The sequence below is a fragment of the Phoca vitulina genome, unplaced genomic scaffold (genome assembly GCF_004348235.1).
Source record: "Phoca vitulina isolate PV1807 unplaced genomic scaffold, GSC_HSeal_1.0 scaffold55, whole genome shotgun sequence".
In the NCBI taxonomy this organism is placed as follows: domain Eukaryota; kingdom Metazoa; phylum Chordata; class Mammalia; order Carnivora; family Phocidae; genus Phoca; species Phoca vitulina.
The window spans coordinates 5,736,470-5,757,033 of NW_022589758.1; the positions used below are offsets into that span (position 1 = coordinate 5,736,470).

Below are 20,564 nucleotides of genomic sequence, written 5' to 3' on the forward strand. Positions count from 1 at the left end.
GAGAGCGGATGAGAGGAGAGAGAGAGCACATGAGAGGGGGGAGGGTCAGAGGGAGAAGCAGACTCCCCGCCGAGCAGGGAGCCCGATGCGGGACTCGATCCCGGGACTCCAGGATCATGACCTGAGCCGAAGGCAGTCGCTTAACCAACTGAGCCACCCAGGCGCCCCAATCATGGGCTTTCTTAAATGGCACTTTTTATAGTTCTACGTTATTTTTTAAAAGGTATGTTTTGTTTGTTTTGCGGGGGCGGGGGGGAGAGAGAATGTGCACAGTAAAATATCCCAATTGATGCATTTTCTGGTCTTGAGAAATTCCTTGTCCTTTTCTATTACAATGGAGAACATTCTTTTCAGTGCTTTCCACTTCTGAGTTCCTGAGAGCAGCAGTTCCTCTCGGTGCCTTCCACAAAGACCCACTACAGGCTCCGTGCAGGGAAAACAACACAGATTCACAGAAGATGATGACAAAAAGCAAGCATTGAACTTCTGGAGTTTTTAACCTATGTCCTAACTCCTGAGTTATTAAACTTAGTTTATTTCAGAGAGATGGGTTTCAGATGGTTATCTATCCAATTCTACGGGGACTTTTAGGAAAAGATTTCCACGTCCTCCTTGCCACACAACAAGGAAGACTTTATCAGGCCTCAGTATTGGCCACTTCCCCCTTATTCCTAACCTGATCACCATGCCTCAGGTTATAGAGGGCTCCCCCTTTTTCAGCCATCGGGGGCCCAGAGAACAAGCAACCCTCAAACCCCATGTAATTCTTCATTTCCTCCCAAACTCCGTTTAGCCTTCTCTCTTTGCAAAGATGACCATTGCTTGTCCACAGCACCTGATTTCTGGTTTCTTGACCATTTCCATTCACTGCCTTCAGTCACAGCCTCTCTAGATACCCTGGTCTCTTTCTAGTCACTGAATTTCATAACAAGACAATCAACCCACATTAGACTTTTCATTTCATATAGACTTTCTAGACTGAAGTCAGGGATGGGCTACATGCAAGCATACTGCTCTATGGCCCCATAAAACCATTTCTTAGTACTTGGAAATAGCGATCCCTCCCCTGACCTGGCTGTATCTCTTTCGGCCTCGCTAATTTTTTCAAGACCTCTTTTCATATCTTATTTGGATGCTTTTCTGCTCTCCTGCCCAGTGGCCTATGACTAAAGGCTCTAGTCAGAAAAACCTGGAGTTGTTTGAACTCTTGGTTCATACAAATGCATACAAAATAACACCAAAATGTCAGAGATCCTATCCCTTACTGGAACGCACAGTAAGGTCACCCATCCATTATGTCCTGCTCACCTCTATACCGCGAAGGGACAGTGTGACATGCATCGCTTGGGCAGATTACTTACATGCGTGGGCACAGAGCTACCAGCTTTGTAATGTTTCAGCCTCTTGCAAATCAAAAAACAATATCTGTATTCCCATCACCAGAAAAAACAGGACTGTAAATTATGAGCAAGCCGACTTTCTCTGTTTCTAATAACGCCTGAATGTGGAGGGGGTACTGGGGTTTGAAGCAAAAGAACTCTATCTGAAATGAGACACATAGGACACATAATGTGGACAGCTCTCTCGGTGCAGCAACCAGACAGGGCTAGCACCGTACCAGGGGGGCAAGTCGGGACTACCCCAGGATCAAATATCTCAAGACTTTACGTCATTACTTCTCTTATCCACTTTCTTAATAGTCTAGAAAAGGTACTCAAGAACTCTCAGAAAAACTGCTTCTGGTAGAGAGAGAAAATGAAAAGCCCAACTAAGAAATCAAAATAAAAAGAACAGACTGAACAGATGCTACCAAAACAAATGGAGCAAAACATATTAAAATCGCTGGTGGGTGAAAACGCTTAGCAAGTGAAAGAAGAAAAAAGAAAATGAGGCAGTAAATTCATCTTTACCACTTCTAACTTCCTCATCTTAAATGAGCACAAAAGAAATACAGCTTCTAAATGACAGAGACCCCAAATATCTGCCTTTAGTTGTCCAAACATTGCCTCCTCTATTTCTAAAAGTTCAAGTGCAAGTTTAATGGAGGTGAGACTCCTGAGTCAGGGGCCATCCATGAAATGGCTTAATGATGGCCTTTTGATGAAGAAGCAGCTTTTAAGGCAATTCCCGCATACTCTTAATTTGTCAATTGTTCATTTTATAGCCCAGGTTGAGAGAGAGAGAGAGAAAGCTCTATCAGAGGTGTAAGTAGGGGTTACTGTGCTTCTGCTTCCATTTGCTTCAAGAGCATTTATGGGGACACATCTATTTGGGATCTGGCCTCCACCAGTAAAAGCCTGCGTTGAGAATAAGGCTGTCATCTCATCCTTTTTAAATGGCCTCTGATGCCACAGAAAAGTACAAAACAGGTTGCTGACCGAACAATCTCCATGATCTAAATTGTTTACATGTAAGAAAAGACACACCATCGTGCAAAGTAAGATGGGCAGCTTGTTTGAAAGTTGCCAGTTTGGGGACGCCTGGGTGGTTCAGTCAGTCGAGCGCCCGACTCTTGGTTTCGGCTCAGGTCATGATTACAGAGCTGTGGGATGAGCCCTGCATCGGGCTCCGCACTTGGCATGGAGTCTGCCTGAGATTCTTTCCCCCCCCCTCCCTCCCCCTCTGCCCCTCCCCTGACTCATGGGCACGCATGTGCATGCGCTCTCTCAAATAAATAATAAATAAATAAAATCTTAAAAAAAATAAAGTTGCCAGTTTTTATAGAGCACTCAACTTAATCCATCCCACTGAAATTCAGTTGTTTAGACTATCATTCTACAGGTAGTGAGAATATCAGTGAGAAAAAGACCAGTTAGGTACATATGCGTGACCCTTTTAATGGCCACATAGAAATTGTTAAAACCTTGACTTCAAGGAATGAAAAGCATCTGCAAACTTCAAGATTATAAATATTATGAAATAGTTATTAATATAAGTAAAGAAGAAAAGAGAGCCACAATGAAATACTTGTAGATACTTCAGTCCACCCCACTGAAAAATATCAACTGAATCAAATGAATGATTCAGTGAATGTACAAAAGGAAGGACTTTCATTCCTATCCCCAAAGAATTCCAGAGCAGAAGGTGAGGAGAGAAAAAATCAGTCATAAAACCAGCTTTCCCTACTATGTAGGATAAATGAGGTACTATCATTTAGAATTAACGATAGCACAAAAAAGAAATTCATCTTTTCTCAGAAGAACTATTTTGAATCCACTCTCCATATACCTTCGGGGGGCGGGGGTGAAGAGAAGCAGCAGTCCTGGTCACCATTAAACCCTGAAAGCAAGCAACCACCTGGGCTCCCTGCTCCTCTTTTCTTCAGGGACTGAGGAACAGGGGGCCTAGTCCTTCCCTCAAGCCATCTGCGATCTCTTGGGATTGTGTAACTGATCTGCTAGTTCATCGGGCTTCTCAGACAGAAGACCTTTTCCTCAACTTATTATTCTAAGATGAGAAGAATGGTATCCTTTCCCCTTAGTGATAAGCAACCATGAACACACATTAAACACCAATTCTAACAGCAATGAGCTACCACTTCACAGCCATTAGGAAGGCTGTCATAAAGCAAACAGAGAATGACAAGTGCTGGCGATGATGTGGAGAAACTGGAACCCCTGTGCACTACTGGCAGGAATGCAAAATGGCGCAGCTGCTATGGAAAACAGTATGGCAGTGTCACAAAAATTAAAAATAGAATTACATATGATCCAGTAATTCTACCTCTGGGAATATACCCAAAAGAATTGAGAGCAAGGACTCACATAGGTATCAGTAGGCCAGTGCTCATTTTAGCATTATTCACAGTAGCCAAAAGGTAGAAACAACCTAAATGTCTATCAGTGGAAGAATGGATAAACATATTGTGACGTAGCCATACAGTGGAATATTATTTAGCCTTAAAAAGGAAGGAAATTCCGACACCTGCTACAACAGAGATGAACCTTGAAGACATTACACTAGGTGAAATAAGCCAGACACAAAAGGATAAATATTTTATGACTCCATTTATAAGAGGTACCCAGGAGAGTTAAATTCATAGAGATAGAAAGTCACGTGGTGATTGCTAGGAGGAGGGGAGAATGAGAAGTTAATGTTTTAAGGGGTACAGAGTTTTATTGTGGGAAGATGAAAAAGTTCTGGGTTCTGGAGATGGATGGTGATGACGGTTGCACATTAACATGAACATATTTAATGCCACTGAATTGTACACTTAATAATGGATAAATGGTATTATGTATAATTTACTGCAATAAAAATATTCTACATTTCTTTTTTTAAAAAGATTTTATTTATTTATTTGATGGAGCGAGAGAGAGAGAGCACAAGTGGGGGAGCGGCAGGCAGAGGGAGAGGGAGAAGCAGGCTCCCCACTGAGCAGAGAGCCCGGACGTGGGGCTCGATCCCAGGACCCTGGGATCATGACCTGAGCCAAAGGCAGACGCTTAACTGACCGAGCCACCCAGGCACCCCCAAAACATCCTACATTTCTATAGGAGTACATAGAAAACTTTTATGGGGATTTCCACTGGCAAGTAAAGCTGAGTGCGTGAGACTGAGAAAGTCTTACTTTTTTTCTGTTGGAATTTTTTTAACATGTACTTAGGCCATTTTCATTATAAACAAAACCAACCAGAATTAAGTCAGCCTTTAACCTGGAAATTCCTCTCTTAAAAATTCAGCCTGAGAAAATAATCAGGGCAGGTACAATGATGCATATACAAGAATGCTGTTCTTAATATTAAAAACGTGGAAGCAATCTAAATAGTTATTACAGGAGGATTGGTTTAATAAATGGTGGTACGCCTGTACAAGGGATGACCTTGCACTTGTCTGAAAGAAAGGGGGGCCCATAATATGTTAAGTTCTAAAAACAGGTAACATTTAATATGACTTCATGTGTCATATTAAAGATGCATGGACACTCCTGTTCTGGTAAGAGTCTGGAAGGATACATATAAAACGGTTGCTCCTGGATAATAGGATTAAGGGCAATTTATTCATATTCTTTAACTTTGAGTTTTTATTATTATAATAATCATTTTAAAGAACTCCTGTAATCAGAGAAGTAACAGGGCTATTTCCATTTTGAGAAACGAATAAGCAAAGTGGTCAGGTGGGGGCGGGGTTCAATAATGCGAATTAGTAGTTTAGAAGTCACAAAACCTTTTTTTTTTTTTTTAAAGATTTTATTTATTTATTTGAGAGAGAGAATGAGAGAGAGAGCATGAGAGGGGGGAGGGTCAGAGGGAGAAGCAGACTCCCTGCTGAGCAGGGAGCCCGATGCGGGACTCGATCCCGGGACTCCAGGATCATGACCTGAGCCGAAGGCAGTTGCGTAACCAACTGAGCCACCCAGGCGCCCTAGAAGTCACAAAACCTTTAAGGGTGCCAGGGGCCACCCTGCCTGTGCCCTCTCCAGGCCCTAGCCTGAGGGAGCCAGAGAGGCCCCTGCAGGAGCTCAGTGCCATTGCTGAGCCTCTTCCCGTAGCTCACACCTTACAATCAACGTGCTTTCTTTCACTCCTTTCTCAAAGAGTCACCAGCTGAATTTTGCAGATAAATATCTAATCGTCATGTCTACTTTTCAGAACTCAGAACAATGATATCTGGCAATAATAATAATCATCATCAGCAGCAGCAGCAGCAAATTTAAGATAGCTTTCAACAAGAAAATTCTCTCCATCCATTGCGGAGGAGTAGATTTTTACGTTAGCCAGCTGCTGTCAGCACTCATGTCCTTCTAGACAAGCATTAGACGCCATTAAAAAACTTTTCAAGAAGTTCTCCTACTCCTAAAGTGATGTGTTAAAACAATGTGTTTCCTTTTGTCATGCTATCTTCCTTTTCATGTAATTCTGAAGACATGACGAGTTAAAGCCAATAGAAAAAGACACAAAGAGACATATTTTATAGATATCATCCACTCTCCCCTTTAAAAATTTTTTTAACAAGAGACAGGAATATGGAAGACATATGACGCACTGTAAGCCTTACTTATGCTGTGGTTTATTTAGGGAATTTTATTTTGTGTTTGGAAAATGACAGACTTCTGCTTTTAGGTAGACAAACATGAACAACCCACAGAGAGAAACAAGACCACCTATCACTAGCAAACTGTTGGAATGTCAAATAATTTAGTGTCTTTATTTTGCTGTATATATAAGCAAATGAATATAAATGCTCAGTCCTACGCAATTAGCCAAACATCTTTACCTCTATAAAAAAAAAAAAGACAACAACAACAGTTCACCAGCACCCAGAAGTCACTACTCACAGCTTCTCCACTCACCAGGAAAATTCCAAATGTCCATGCCTTCCAAGAGTGAAATGCCCCGTAGCTGGTTAACTCTGGGGGGACATATTCTTCTCTCCTAAGTTAACCTGAAGAGCAAGCTGGATTTGTTTACTGCACAAACATCTGTAATTGCTAAACATCTCGGTGGCATGGTGTAACAGTTACTGCTTGTGCAAACTGCCCATCTAAATGACTCTCTGCAGTATGAGCACATGAAAACCCAAGACACAGAGAAATTGAAAACATCTGTAAAAATCAATGGCCGGATTGACCAAAGGGGTGGGGGGTGTTAAAACAGCTACGGAGTTCCGGTGCAACATCTGACTTGAGAAAAGACTCCTCCGCACTATAGGTTCTTCCTTTGCAGATCCACGCCCCCACCCCCTGGCCCTCTGAGGGTGATCCTGGCCTGCAGACACTCTTTGTAACCCACCAGGGCAAACCCATTACAAGTCTCGTTAGAAAACAGCGCAGACAAGATGCAAGATTAAGGGGACTTATTACATCTCTAAAAGCAAAGAAAGAAATACCTCTTCTCCCATCATGCAGTCAGCCTCCTTTCTTCAGTTTGAAAAGGTCCCAGAACTACCCTGGAACCCTCCCACTTCCTTCTAACAGCTAAAGGCACAGAGCCTGAAGGACCCAGCCTAACCCTGAGTCATACTTGGGACCAAATGAGCAATAGGGAGAACAAAGCTCGCATTTGTTTACGGTTCAGGAAGCCAGAGCCGATTCATGGCTTGGGTGGCTTTGCGAGAAGTCCTCCTCCCTCGCCTGCATCGCTGGAGGAATGTAGCTGTCTCCCGGGGACCCACAGGTGTGACCATTCAGACAAGGAACACACTGAAGGAGTGTTTATTTGGCAGGACCCAGCAGCCACTTCTGTTTAAAAACATCAGAGAGAAAATAAAAAGCCCACTATCTCTCAACAGATAATCTGATGGGGAGTGACACAGATCTAGAATATGGTTTGTATGTGAAATGTCCGTGGTAAAAATACCTGTATTTTAAAGACGTGAAATTAATGGTAATACACAAAAATTACTCATTTAAAAAAAAAAGAAAAAAAACTGAAGAAGGAAAAAAACAGCGATGGCTTTATAGAAACATTCACCCTAGGAAAACTCCAGCAAAACTGTTGCTAGCCATGTTGTTGGTAGTATCCTCACAGACTGGGATAAAATGTTTAAATAGCAATCTTGTTTTGGCCCCAAATGAGATACCATTTTAATCACCACTTCAATGGATTTAGAGCCCAGTGGTTAAGAGTTTAAAACTCTAGAGCCAGAGTGTCTGAGACCAAAATCCCAGCTGGACCACTTCTCAGTGGTGTGATTTTGAGCAACTCATTTAACCTCCATTCACCTCAGTTTCCTTATCTATAAAATGGGGATAAAAGCACCAATCTATAGGGTTGTCTGGAAGATTAAATAGGTAATATATATCAAGTGCTTAATAAAGTAGCTGGTACAAAGTAAGCACCCTATTAGCCGCTATCACAAATTCAGGACTATATCACAGGGCAGGGTACCAAGTCAACAGTACCCTCACCTTACCACAGTTCTCATGTACTCACACTCTGAGGACCCGTTTCACTTCCTAACTATGGGGAATTTTTGAATTTTTGAATTGTACTAATTTAAAAACCACTTATTCAATATTTAGTAACTGCCGGTGGTGTAGGGGGTTTTGAACGAGATGCTACCTCAGTGCTCAAGAAATGTGCAATCTGCTTGGGTAAATAAGACATAGGTCTGTTTATATATCACGCAAGAAAACAAATGTGGGAGATGTCAGTAGGCTGCGAACGGCAAGGTGGTGCAGGCGGTAGGGAATTAACATTTGGAATTTAGGGGGCAGATAAGAAATCACCTTATCAAAACTTAATTAGGATGGAGAGAATAGACAAATTGCCTGCAGAGAATTCCCACTAATTGATGACGATACTCCTCCCTCAAGGAGGGGAGCGGAACTCCCCACTCCTTAAGTGCGAGGTACACATTGTGACTTCTTTCTAAAGAGTTGAATCTAGGGGTGCCTGGGTGGCTCAGTCGGTTAGGCATCTGCCTTCGGCTCAGGTCATGATCCCAGGGTCCTGGGATCGAGCCCCACATCGGGCTCCCTGCTCTGCGGGAAGCCTGCTTCTCCCTCTCCTTCCTGCTCATGCTCTCTCATGCTATCTCTGTCGCTATCTCTGTCTCTCTCAAATAAATAAAATCTTTTTTTTTTTTTTTAAAGAGTAGAAACTAGAAAAAGGGAAAAAAACAGAACAACTTTCCAGTGAAGAAACCTGATAAACACGACCTCAGTTAGGTGACCAAAGTCAACATCAACAGTGAGCAGTCATGCTGATGGGATGCGCCCTTGATATGATGTGATGAGAATGGCCCTTCCCCACTGTGGTCTTCCTCCCCAAATCCACCACTGCAGTCTAAGCATGAGAAAAATGTCGGACAAATGCTAATTTAAGGACATTCTGAAAATTTTCTCCAAATTGCCAAGGTTATCAAAAACATGGCAAGTCTGAGAAACTGCGATAGCCAAGAGGGGCCTGAGGAGATGTGATGCAATGGGGTATCCTAGATGGGATCCTGGAACAGAGAAAGGACATCAGGCAAAACCTAAGGAAATCTGAAGAAAGGACGGAATTAATAATCATATATCAATATTGGTTCATTAATTGTGACAAATGTACCAGATTAATGTGAGATGTTAAGAACAGAGCAAACTAGGTGCAGGGTATGTGGGAACTCTCTGTATCATCTTTACAACTATTCTACAAATCTAAAACTATTCTAAAATTAAAAATCTTTTTTAAAGATTTTATTTATTTATTTATTTATTTATTTATTTATTTATTTATTTATTTGTCAGAGAGAGGGAGAGGGAGAGCGAGCACAGGCAGGGGGAGGGGCAGAGGCAGAGGGAGAATCAGGGTTCCCGCTGAGCAGGGAGCCCGATGCAGGACTCGATCCCAGGACCCCAGGATCATGACCTGAGCCGAAGACAGACGCTTAACTGACTGAGCCACCCAGGCACCCCTAAAATCAAAAGTTTATTAAAAAGCTAATTAGGAGGGCGCCTGGGTGGCTCAGTCATCAAGCGTCTGCCTTCGGCTTAGGTCATGGTCCCGGGGTCCTGGGATCGAGTCCCGCATCGGGCTCCCTGATCAGCGGGGAGCCTGCTTCTCCCCTGCTTGCCGTTCCCCCTGCTTGTGCTTGCTCTCTGTCTCTCTCTCGCTCTCTCTGTGTCAAGTAAATAAAATCTTAAAAAAAAAAAGCTAATTAGGGAGATAAGCTGGAGGCATGTATATGCATACATAAATAAATGTACATGTGTGATGTAGAGACATACATAATATTCATGAATATATCTACAGAAATGTATTTAACAATGCCTTCCCAACTTCATTTATTTATTATCTCTATATCCTTAGCCTATCTCTTAACAAAGAGAGCTGAATGCCGAGTCCTAGCCTTTTGCTTCCCATAATACACAAAAGAGTTTTCTTTGAAAGGAAACTTGGCTCTTCTGTCAGTTCTGCTGCCAACCCAGGCTACAGCGGCCCAGCTCAAAGAGTGCGCATGAGGTGGGTCCATCTGCCCCTTTCCAAGAGCTACTAGAAGTTCCTGGTGCCTGGCCAATTAGTCATCAACCACGGAGCCCCGGGGCTGGCAACTCTCCCAGCTACTTCCTCCTCATCTCCAGTTCACATTGCTCAGCACCTCCCCGGTTATCTCTAAAGTGCCAATCTGATCATGCCACTCCCCAACGGAACTCCTCCACCGACCGGCCAGCTCACCCAGAAGTACAGCTCGCGTGAAGCGGCTGGCAGAGCCCTGGGGGAAGAGGGCCCACCTCCCCTCCATCCCCCTACCTCCTCCTCCACCACCGCAACCACATCCCCTGTACTCCAGCCAAATACAGCCCTTCTGCATAACCATACTCTCTCTTTGTCCATGCACATGCTACCAGTACCACGATAGCCCATTTATCTTTTAATACTTTGCTCAAATCTCACTTTGCTTGATACCCCATCCCTTCCTTCTGGACCTCCAGGAGAGGTAATAGCTCCTTCCCCTATTCTCTTTCATGCTTTGGACATACCTCTGCTAGTCCTTTTCCCCTGCATCATAATGACTTTTATACCCACCCACTTTTCTCCCACGCATACATAATGCAAAGCACTAAATGAGAGGCCTGGATGTGACAGCTCATTCAAGGCGCGATGCAGGGGAGGAGGTGTTAACTCCATTCCAGTTAACTACACCAGATCCACCTCATCCCAAACAAATATCCTGCCAGGTAAAAAATATGCATGTATCATGCTAATACAGAATCCAGACATGCCACCTAGCTGACTCCTTTACAAATGGATTGCCACTCCTGAGCTCATTTATCTAGAAATTTCCAGAGCTGCCGCTGCAGATCCATAAAAGACATTCAATAAAGCTTCAGTAAGTGAATGAATGAGCCAATTAATAAACAAATGAGAAAGTGAATCTGTAGCCAGACCACAAGCAGACCCCAAACATAATGAGTCTTCCTTCATAATTTCAACTGGATTAGGACAAAACATTATATTCATGTATCCAGTCCACAAATATTTATTGAGGGCCCACTACAGTTTAACAAAGGTTTTCAAGGAGTTATAAATAGGAATATGATGGCAAGGTCCAAAATCATGACACTTACTTTCTAATGGCTAATATTTAAGACTTGGTGATGTCAAACAAACAGCTATCCAGACATAGCACAATTCAATTCTACTTCTCTGAGTTTGAAATTTTCCTTAAGAAAAAGTTAAAGATGGGATGCCTGGTGGCTCAGTTGGTTGAGCAACTGCCTTCGGCTCAGGTCATGATCCTGGAGCCCTGGGATCGAGTCCTCCATCAGGCTCCCTGCTCAGCGGGGAGTCTGCTTCTCCCTCTGACCCACTCCCCTCTCATGCTCTCTCTCTCTCAAATAAATAAATAAAATCTTTTTAAAAAATCTAAAAAAAAATTTTTTTTTAAAAAAGAAAAAGTTAAAGAAATGATCCTGGAAACTACTCTGCTATTTACAGGCATTCCTTCTGTTCTAATAACCAGAAGGGCAGCAATAATAACTATGAACATTAATCAAGTGATGATTATATGCCAGGCACTTTTCTACCCATTTTTTGTGTTACTCACTCCTCGTGACAACCATATGGAGCATGTCCTATTGGTATTCTAATTTTACAGATGAGGAATCTAAAGCACTGAGTGCTTAGGTAGTCTGTCCCAGGAAGAGTCAGAGGTGGGATGTGAACCCAGGCAACCTGGCCTGCATGCTTAATAACCACTACACTCCTAAAAACATAAATTTAAGGCCTTACGGGAATGCAATCCTTGGTGATATTCTGGCTGCAATTAAACATTTCTTAGAAAATACTACTATACTGAGTGTTTTTGAAAGTATATGTCAAGCATATATAGAACAGTAAACAATATCTAACATGTCAAAGAGTAATCTTGTAATCCCGTGTCTGGTTCCCTTTTCCTACCAACACCCCTGTCCTTACTTCTCCTAGTTAAGAAAACTTAACAGAGACACTTTGGGGAAAGATAACACAGAAAATGAAGTCTGAAAATCCCAGACCATTTACCCAGGCAACCAGTGGGCATCTTAATACCATCTACTCATTAAAAACCACGGATTTTCCAACTGCTCAAGAGATGTCACATAATCTTATCTTTCAACCAAAATGAGGGCCATCTAATATTATAGGTCTCAGGTAATCACAACAAGGTTTTGACCGAGTTGTGTTTCATTAGTCAAAGAAGATACCGTTAGCTCCTGAAGATCCCCAGAGCTTATTTCTAGTCTTCAAAGATTAGAGACATAAATCTCTCATTTTTAAGGAATGAAGATCATCATTTTAGATGTTTACATGTTTTAATTGTACTTAAGTATACAGCTTGATGAATTTTTACTAAATGGATAAAAAGACTGCCTATGTATGAAAATCGTAAAATTTCTCTTACTGCAATTCGGCTGATTAAAAAAATGATTAGTAGCTCATCTATATACAATTTTAATTATCACTCTCTGTTACAAGTGAAAGCTACAATGTTGATATTACAAAGGCATTAATTTGGGTGACAAATGAGATCCAAGATGATTAGAGCTGAAGAGACTGTCACAAACACAATGTCAGGTTGTGGGATGTGGTAGCAAACGAAGAAAGAACACAGGATCATTGCAAGAAAGAGACATCAGAAGTCACAAATGGCAATCAGCTAAGGCAGAAAGACCATGGGAAAGGAGCTTCTTGGAGAATTTCTTTGTAGGGAATCCTGTAAACAACCAATGTAAAGAGCCTGGGCATGGAATGAGCTGGCATCAAAAAGCCAAGATTATTCTACATAAAGGCATGTCAGGTTAGGTCCTGGGACTCCCCTGAGTATCTGTAATTTACCCACCCATGTGTAATACTTGACATTCCCTTCCCTAAGTGTTTCACCAGAGTGATCATCTGAGTGACTCATGAAAAGGGAAGGAGTTTACAAAAAGACTGGGGCCAGGCTGGGATCACAGGGAAGCAGCCTGATGAGGAAATTCCCTCTTGGGTCCACAGGTGGAGGATAGAAGGTACCAGCCGTATTCATGAGAATAAGGTCCTGTCTGGGTTGCCTTCTTGCTTATAGTCTTCCAACCGAAACTCTAGGCTGATGACTCTCAAACCTACATCTACAGTTCTCTCTCAATCACCAGACTTTTTTATCCAACAGCCCGCTGGATGCCTCCACTTGATGGGCCCACAAGTACCTAAGAAATCCAGCTAGTCTGAGACAACCCATGACCTCTCTCCTTCCCAAATATCTTTCTTCTCCTGTGGTCTCTAACCAGGGAATGATACTACCACCTAGCTGCTTAAGCCGGGTGCCCAAGGCATCATCTTCAAGTCCTCCCTCTCCTTTATCCTCCACATACTATCAAATTTCTTCATTCTACCTTCAAAATATTTTCCCAAACCATCTATCACAACACCTCAAAACTGTCAGAGAGAAAAACTATTTCTCGTCTCTTGATGTTTCTTGCCATGTACAAGGGAACCCAAATGGACACTTTCTGGATGCAAATGGACACTCCTGGAACTCTCTACCCCCTTGCTCACTTTCCCCTAGGAGAATGAAATGACTTCTCCGATAGGTGAATTTCAAAAAAATAAACTAGGCATGTTCAGCTCAACTCTTCTCTTTCCTCCTCTTCGAAGTTAGCCTCTGCTCTTCCCCAAGGGGCAGGCCCTTCTATCTCACATGGGTCTGCTTTAGTATAATGTTGCTGAGACTGGGTGGGTGGGTCTGTCTAATTCTGGGGATCAGCTGGCAGGCCAATTTGGCTCTCACACTCATCTATATCCTTCAACTTTGCCTTCATCAATAACAGCAATGCTATATAACATAGGTAGAGAAAGGAGCACAAATCTTAAGTGTACAGCTTTGAGGAATTTTCACACAATGAAATAAGAGCTACATAAATAGAGAAATATACCATGTTCATGGATTGGAAAGTGATCAATTCTTCCCAAACGTATCTATAGAGTCAATGCAATCCCAATCAAAATCCCAAAGGTTTGTTTGTTTGTTTGTTTGTTTGTTTTGGTGGGGGGGTGACAAGCTGATTCTAAAATTTATATGAAAATACAAGGGGTCAAGAATAGCCCAGGAAATCTTGAAGAAGAGGAACAAAGATTGCAGATTTAAATTGCCAGATATCAAGACTGACTATAAAGCTATAGTAATTGAGGTAGTATAGAATAAGTTCAAGGACAAATATAGACCAATAGAACAGAGAGTCCAGAAACGGACTAACACATACATAGCCACTTAAATTATGACAAAGGTGATAATGGCTGTGCAGTGCAGAAAGGATGATCTTTTCAATAAGCAGTGCTGGGTGAAATGGATATCCATACTGAAAAAAGGAACAAAAATATTATTTTGATTCCCCATCTACTGACTCATCTTATTCATTAACTGGTTTAGAAACTAGATTGCAGGGGCAGTGGGAGAGCCAACATAAGTTTCTGTTAACCTCTCTCCTCAATTTTAGTCACCCTGTCTTCTGTAATCCACTCCTCCCACTGTAAATTGGAATACTTTCTCTAAACCACCTACCTGATCATATCACGCTCTTGTTGAAAACAGCTCCCCACTGATAGCTCCTCACTGCCTTTAAGATCAAGTCCAAACTCTTTAACAAGTCACCAGGCCCTTCCTGATCTAGGCCCTGCTCCTTCTCTATTCTCATCTTTCCACTTCCTGCTGAAGCCTTGACACATGCTCTGTGCTATTTCAATTTCCCTTCAAGGCATTAATACATGCTGCTCTTCTCACCTTGATAACTTTGTGCTCCCTGGCTTAATGAATGTCTACTGGACACCATGGTTCTCAGCCTAAACATCACTTCCGGTAGGCCTAAAAACATTACTTCCTACAGGAAGTCTAGACATTACTTCCTGTAGGAAGGAGGTACACACACTCGTACATGAACACTCATTCTCCCGCTTCCCTCACAACTTATCACTTCCTACCATGCCCAAGGGCTCCTACAGCTCAGCACTGTGTTCTCAACCTGATCTCAACTTGTGGCATTCCCCACACTGTATTATTATTGCTTGTTTACTTTTCTGCAGCTCCCCGAGGGCAGTGACCCGGTCTCATTCACCACTGTGTCCCCAGGGCTGAACATATAGTGAGTACTCAATAAATATTAGTTGAAATGAGTTACATTTATAATTTCAAAGTATTTTCTGTTATATAACATTTTTTTAAGTCTTATGGGATAGGTCAGGTATACAGAGTATTCCCATTTTACATATGGCCTCATTGAGGTTAGTGATTTTGTCAGGGTCAGTGAGCTAGGACAATGGTACCATGCCCTTCTAATCTTATGATATTTAACTTGGTTCATCTTTAGACATACTGTATTTTCCATTATTTTAATATAACACATACTTATTTCTGGGCTTAGTTTAAATGTTATATTTTTTCCCAAGGTTCTTCTTTTTCTTCTTTAACCTTTTATCAAGGGAAGTTTACAATATATATAAAAATAGAGTACAGGGTGCTGATCCCATATGTTATGCACCATCCAGTTTCAACAATTATCAACTCATGACCAATCTTGTTTCCTTTGTGCCCTACCCACTCTTCCATCTTCCAAATTACTGGAAGCAAAATCCCGACATGAAATAATTTCATCTGTAAATATTTCAGTTAAATGGTGCATTAAACAAATCATTCACAGTGATAAAAGGACTCATAAACAGGGTCCTTCCCTATAGCTCAATATATTGAGAAGCAAGACTACTCACTATTTCCCTAGTGTTGGGGGCGGGTAGTGTTCTGTAGTATCTCTCCTAGTATAATTATCAGCACTTAGTCACTCTGGTTAGGCTGATATGGATTAGAGCATATGGAAAACAAGCACAGAATTTTCTAGTGACTGATCCACAAAAGTGGATCTCAAAACTTCCCAACTTGAATGGAAAACAGAATATGCTTGCAGTTGTTAAAAATTACCAGATTCCTTTTTTTTTTTTTTTCATCCAAGTTATCAAACCAGCCATCTTAGAAGGCCAACTGCCCCAGCCTATGTGGAAGACCTGCTTGGGTCTCACCTAACAAATGCTGTCACATGAGATCCAATTTGTGCTTCCGCAAAATCCAAACAGTGTGCTCAATTCTCAAAGGACACTTCCTTCCACAAACATAAATCCTGGACACAAAACCATCTCAAAAGTGACGAGAACCAGGTTGTGCACTAGTAAAACATTATCGCACTCCTCAGCTCTCATGCCTGGTTGTGCAATAATATAATGGATCCATAAATCTATGCAACTATCCATAGCGCCAACAACAGGGAGTGGAGATAGTTCTGAGTCCTCTTAGATGCTGTAAAAAAAATTGTCCACAGCCAGTAAAGCAAGCAGGGAAGTTTACATTTTCCCCAGAGGCTTCACAATGAGGAACGGGTTAAGACTGCTGCCAACACATGGTTTCCTTCTGCAAACAAATCATGAATGAAGATGCACACACACGCGCACACACATACATATTACTCTGATGATGTTAACGTGTCATGTCACTAAGACCAATACAATAAATCTCTGCTTCACAAAAACGCAACGAACCATACAGCCACTATATTTTCAACTATATATCTGTTATATTATCCCACCCAGTCCCCTCATTTCATAGAGGTCTGTAATCTCTAGAGTGCTATGTTAATATAGTTTAATATTATTCATACATCTAATACTTACTGAGCACCTAACCTATTATGTGCCGCACAGTGTTCCAAGCACATGGCATATATCAGTGAATAAAATAAATACTAAACACGATAAAAAAATAAATATTACATTAGAAAAGGTTGCAGGCTATGGAAAACAAAAAATGCAGCACAAGTGAGCAGGCTAGGCCAAGGGAGCATGTTTTAGAATGAGTGCGCCAGGGCGGGGCTTGCTCAAAAGGTGAAGTCTGAGCAAAGTATGGGGGAGGGGGGAGAGGGAGGCAGCCAAGTGGGCAGGTGGAAGCAGGGTGTCCAGCCAGAGGAAAGCACTGTGATAAAGGGCTCCAAGTGGGAGGGTGCTTGGCGTGTTTAGGGAAAAGTAAGGGGCCAGGACAGAGTAAGCAAGGGGAGAAGGAGAGGGAGGAAGTCCGCGTGGTAATGGAATCGAATCACTTCAGCCTGAGGGCCCGGGGCAGGCCTTTCACTCTGGTTCTCGGGGGAGCCTCTGCAGGGACACAAGCAGAGGAGTGGCGTGATCCGACTTGGGCTTTCAAAGGATCACCCCGGCTTCACTGCTGAGACGAGACTGTAGGGGGAAGGGGAGAAGCAGAAAGCCCTATTAGGAGGCCACTGAGTGATGGCGAGAGAGCAGGGGAGCCATGAAGGGGATGAGCGGTGGTGGGTGCCAGGCGTTCACGGAGGCAGAACTGATGGAGCCACCTGATGGGTCGGACATGGATTGTGAGAGAAGAAGTCAGGGACAACCCCAAGGCTTTAGTCCTGATGTGTAGGAGGGGGAGTGGCACTGCCTTCCCTGAGATGTGGAAGGCTATGGGCAGAGTGGTTCGAGGGGGATGACGATGAGTTCAGGGTTGGGCGAGCTAGTAAGAATTTAAGATCTTCCAGTGGAGATGCGCAAGTTGGCAGTGGGGCATGTGGCCCCGGGGTTCAGAGAAGTGTGCTGAGATACCAGCTCAGGAGTATTAGACGTGACGCTGCTGCTGCTGCTTGAAACGAATCTTCATAGCAATAATAGAAGTCATACACACACACACACTGTCCTTCTAGGCAGAGAAGAATAAGACCAAGAATCACAAAGCAAACAAAAAGAGTTAACTGTTTGCTGACTGAGTCAATGGTCGTGTTCATTTCAACCAGCTGAGTAAAATGAAGAAAAACGACATCCATTGTTTCTTCCCAAGATGGGGACTTGCTCTTTCGTAAATATTTACAGGAATCTGAAAGTGATCGTGTGAAGGAGAAATGAGTTCGCAAGCTGGGATACCAACTAGATAGCTTTCAGATCTTGAGAAATATCATATAATGCTTACTGGAAGAAACAAAGCTGGCTCAGATAAGCTGCAGCAAAAGAAGAATGTAAATGGAACAGTCTTTCATGTCTAAGTCTCTGCCCTTTCTGCCTTTTTCATCTCTAAGAGTATTAAGTGTCCCAAAGTTTCCTTTCCAGATTCTAATGCATGATGACACCAGGCAAGGTTGCTGGGGGCTGGGGGAAAGAGGTGGCTGGAAGTTCTACAGCTGTGGAAGATGACGCAACTTTTAAAAATTCATCTTTACCTGAAAAATGAAAAACATTTAAAAGGCACCGATAAACCTGAGTTAGAGATGCTGCCAATGCCCCATCCCCCGAGCCTACTAGCACAAACATCAAAGCAAAAGTTTCAGCACTAAATCGAATTAACAAACATTCCTTAAGCACAGCACAAGTGTAGCTTATTACAATCTGGAAAATTCCACAGTATTTATCAAATCCTAAGCAAAGCTCTGGTGCTCAGAAGTGTACCACAGCAGACGTCACCGACAGCCACAAGCTCGGTGGCTCTGGGTGTGTTGCCGTGGCAACCGCGTACTCAGCAGCAACACGCTGTCTGCCTCTCCGCAACCCAGAACCAGAGAGGTGGAAGAAAACAGCCAGCTTCCTGATGGTAACAATGCAGGGAGTCACAGCACAGCCCATCTCCATCATACACACATGTGGGAGACTTCCTTTCGGCCGTCTGAAATCATCCCCACCTAACTCCTAGAGCAAAAAACGCACAACCCCTTTGGTCTACTGCAGAACCAGTCAACACACCCAGGCACTAAGCACTAGAGAAATGGACAAGGAGAAGTGATAGATCAGTCTGTGCTCGCGAGTGTCATGGTCATGTGTTTAGCTGGGTCCAGGCATGAGGGGCTTTTTGGGGGGTGGTGGTGGAGGGGAATGGAGAAGTGCAGGTCCATTTGAAAAGTCATACTGAGACGCATTCCACAGAGACATCAGTAAGAAGAGAAGACGCAAACTAGAGCATGAGCCTTTCCAGAAACACAAAGGGAGAGCCTCAAAGGGGAGAGAGCAAACAGCTAGCATGTGAGGATGCCGACACCCCAGAAGAGGCATAAGAAGTCTCAGATGCCCTACAATGGACTTTTGGGTACTCCACGCTGTGTTGAAATAAAACAGAAACTGTTGGACATACCTTCTCCACCGGTAGAAAGTCATTCTCTACTTCAATCGACCTTGGTCTTAGTTTTATTGGTTTGTCTTTGAATATATCTCCAAAGCCCACTCCCTTAACTTTCTTCGGCTGGATTGCTGCAGTTGCGACTGTCCCGTTGGCACCTTCGGATTTGGTACTGCTCGAGTCACCCCCATCACTCTCGGAGCCTGTGGTTTCCCTTAAACCTGTCAAGAGTGGGGACGGGGAGAGAAAGAGCTCAGAAATCAGCCATAGCTGTGAAGTGCCTCACAGCCAGCCAGGAACCACCTCTAAAAGTGTTACCGGGCATAGGACAACCTGCACTGGGGCTTTCCATTTAGTGTGTTGAATATGTTGCATTTGGGTGGCTCTGAGTTTTGTTCGATCTCCCCACCCACAGCCTTTAATTTTAAGAAGTGAGTCAAAATTCTTCAAAAAAAAAATCTAATTTCAAAGCAGATCTCTGTAAGTGTGACATTTCACCACTCTTCAGCCGGAGCCTGATTCTGACACAAACTTGCTTTGCCACAGTCTGCATGATAACAACCCTTCCCACCCTGTCCTCACCTCCCCACCCTGCCAGTATCACATACTGTACCTCCAATCTCTATGACTCATGGCAATTAGCAATTAGCAATGAAAGTAACATTTCCTAAAGGGAAACTGTAAAGCTAAAAGCCATTTAAACAAATTAGCAATTAAAGAAACCACATAAAATTATGACTGCCAAAGAATTAAATCTCTTTGGATGGCTTCACAAGGAATAAATGCACGCAGACATGTTTCTCTAGGAAAGCATTAAACCAAACTTGACATTGAGACGCTTTCCCTGGCAAGATGATTGTGTTTGTTAAAGAGGGAAAGGAAGCTGCCCTCCCGGAGGCCGGACTCCTCTGAGCCTACCGCTCTTCTTCCCCACCTTCAATGCCATCATTTCCCCAAAGCTGAATCCCTTTCCAAAGAAGAACACTGGGGACATGACACCCTTCCTTCGACTTCCTGTGGCATGTGTTGGAAGTCATCAGATAGTTATCAGCAAGACAGCGTGAACACTTACCTCCCAGATTCTTTATTCCCCAAGCTCTGCCCACAATCATGTTCCTAAAAGGAAGAGCCTATTTGTTTCTAGTTAATTTCTGAGTGTATACTCTTACTTTGAAAGTCAGTGCATCAGTCATGCCATCAAAGGGCAGGATTCAAAGGATATTTTATGGAATACTAGTTTGCCATTCAATCTGCCTCTAAAGCCTCTAGGTGTGTAGAATAGCTCCTGAACATTTACTGTATATCCCCTGATGACAACAATGCCCTCGATGAAAGTACATCATCAAAGTTGGTTCTGTATTAGGCAATCGTGCGCTATCCCTCTATAGGGAAGGTGGGCTCCTAGTACATATGAACAATACACCAAATAATTGCTCACATAAAATGTTATAAAATGTCGAAGTCATTCAAATAAAGAAGTCTCAGGGCAGGAAGGAACTGTTAAATGAAAACAGATAAAATATCAAAAGGTCATTATA

General features: G+C 42.8%; 1 protein-coding gene across 9 annotated transcripts in view; it reads right to left on the reverse strand.

Annotated features, from left to right (window-relative positions):
* SH3KBP1 (SH3 domain containing kinase binding protein 1) overlaps window positions 1-20,564 on the reverse strand; it is a 327,794-nt gene that overhangs the window by 113,360 nt on the left and 193,870 nt on the right. For 8 of the 9 annotated variants that reach the window (XM_032389636.1, XM_032389634.1, XM_032389635.1 and 5 more), the window contains one exon: window positions 19,042-19,247. In XM_032389636.1, coding sequence (XP_032245527.1) covers window positions 19,042-19,247 — 206 coding nt within the window. Of the gene's footprint in view, window positions 1-6,828; window positions 8,310-19,041; window positions 19,248-20,564 lie in introns of those variants that run through there. The other variant, XM_032389638.1, reaches the window with a different exon arrangement.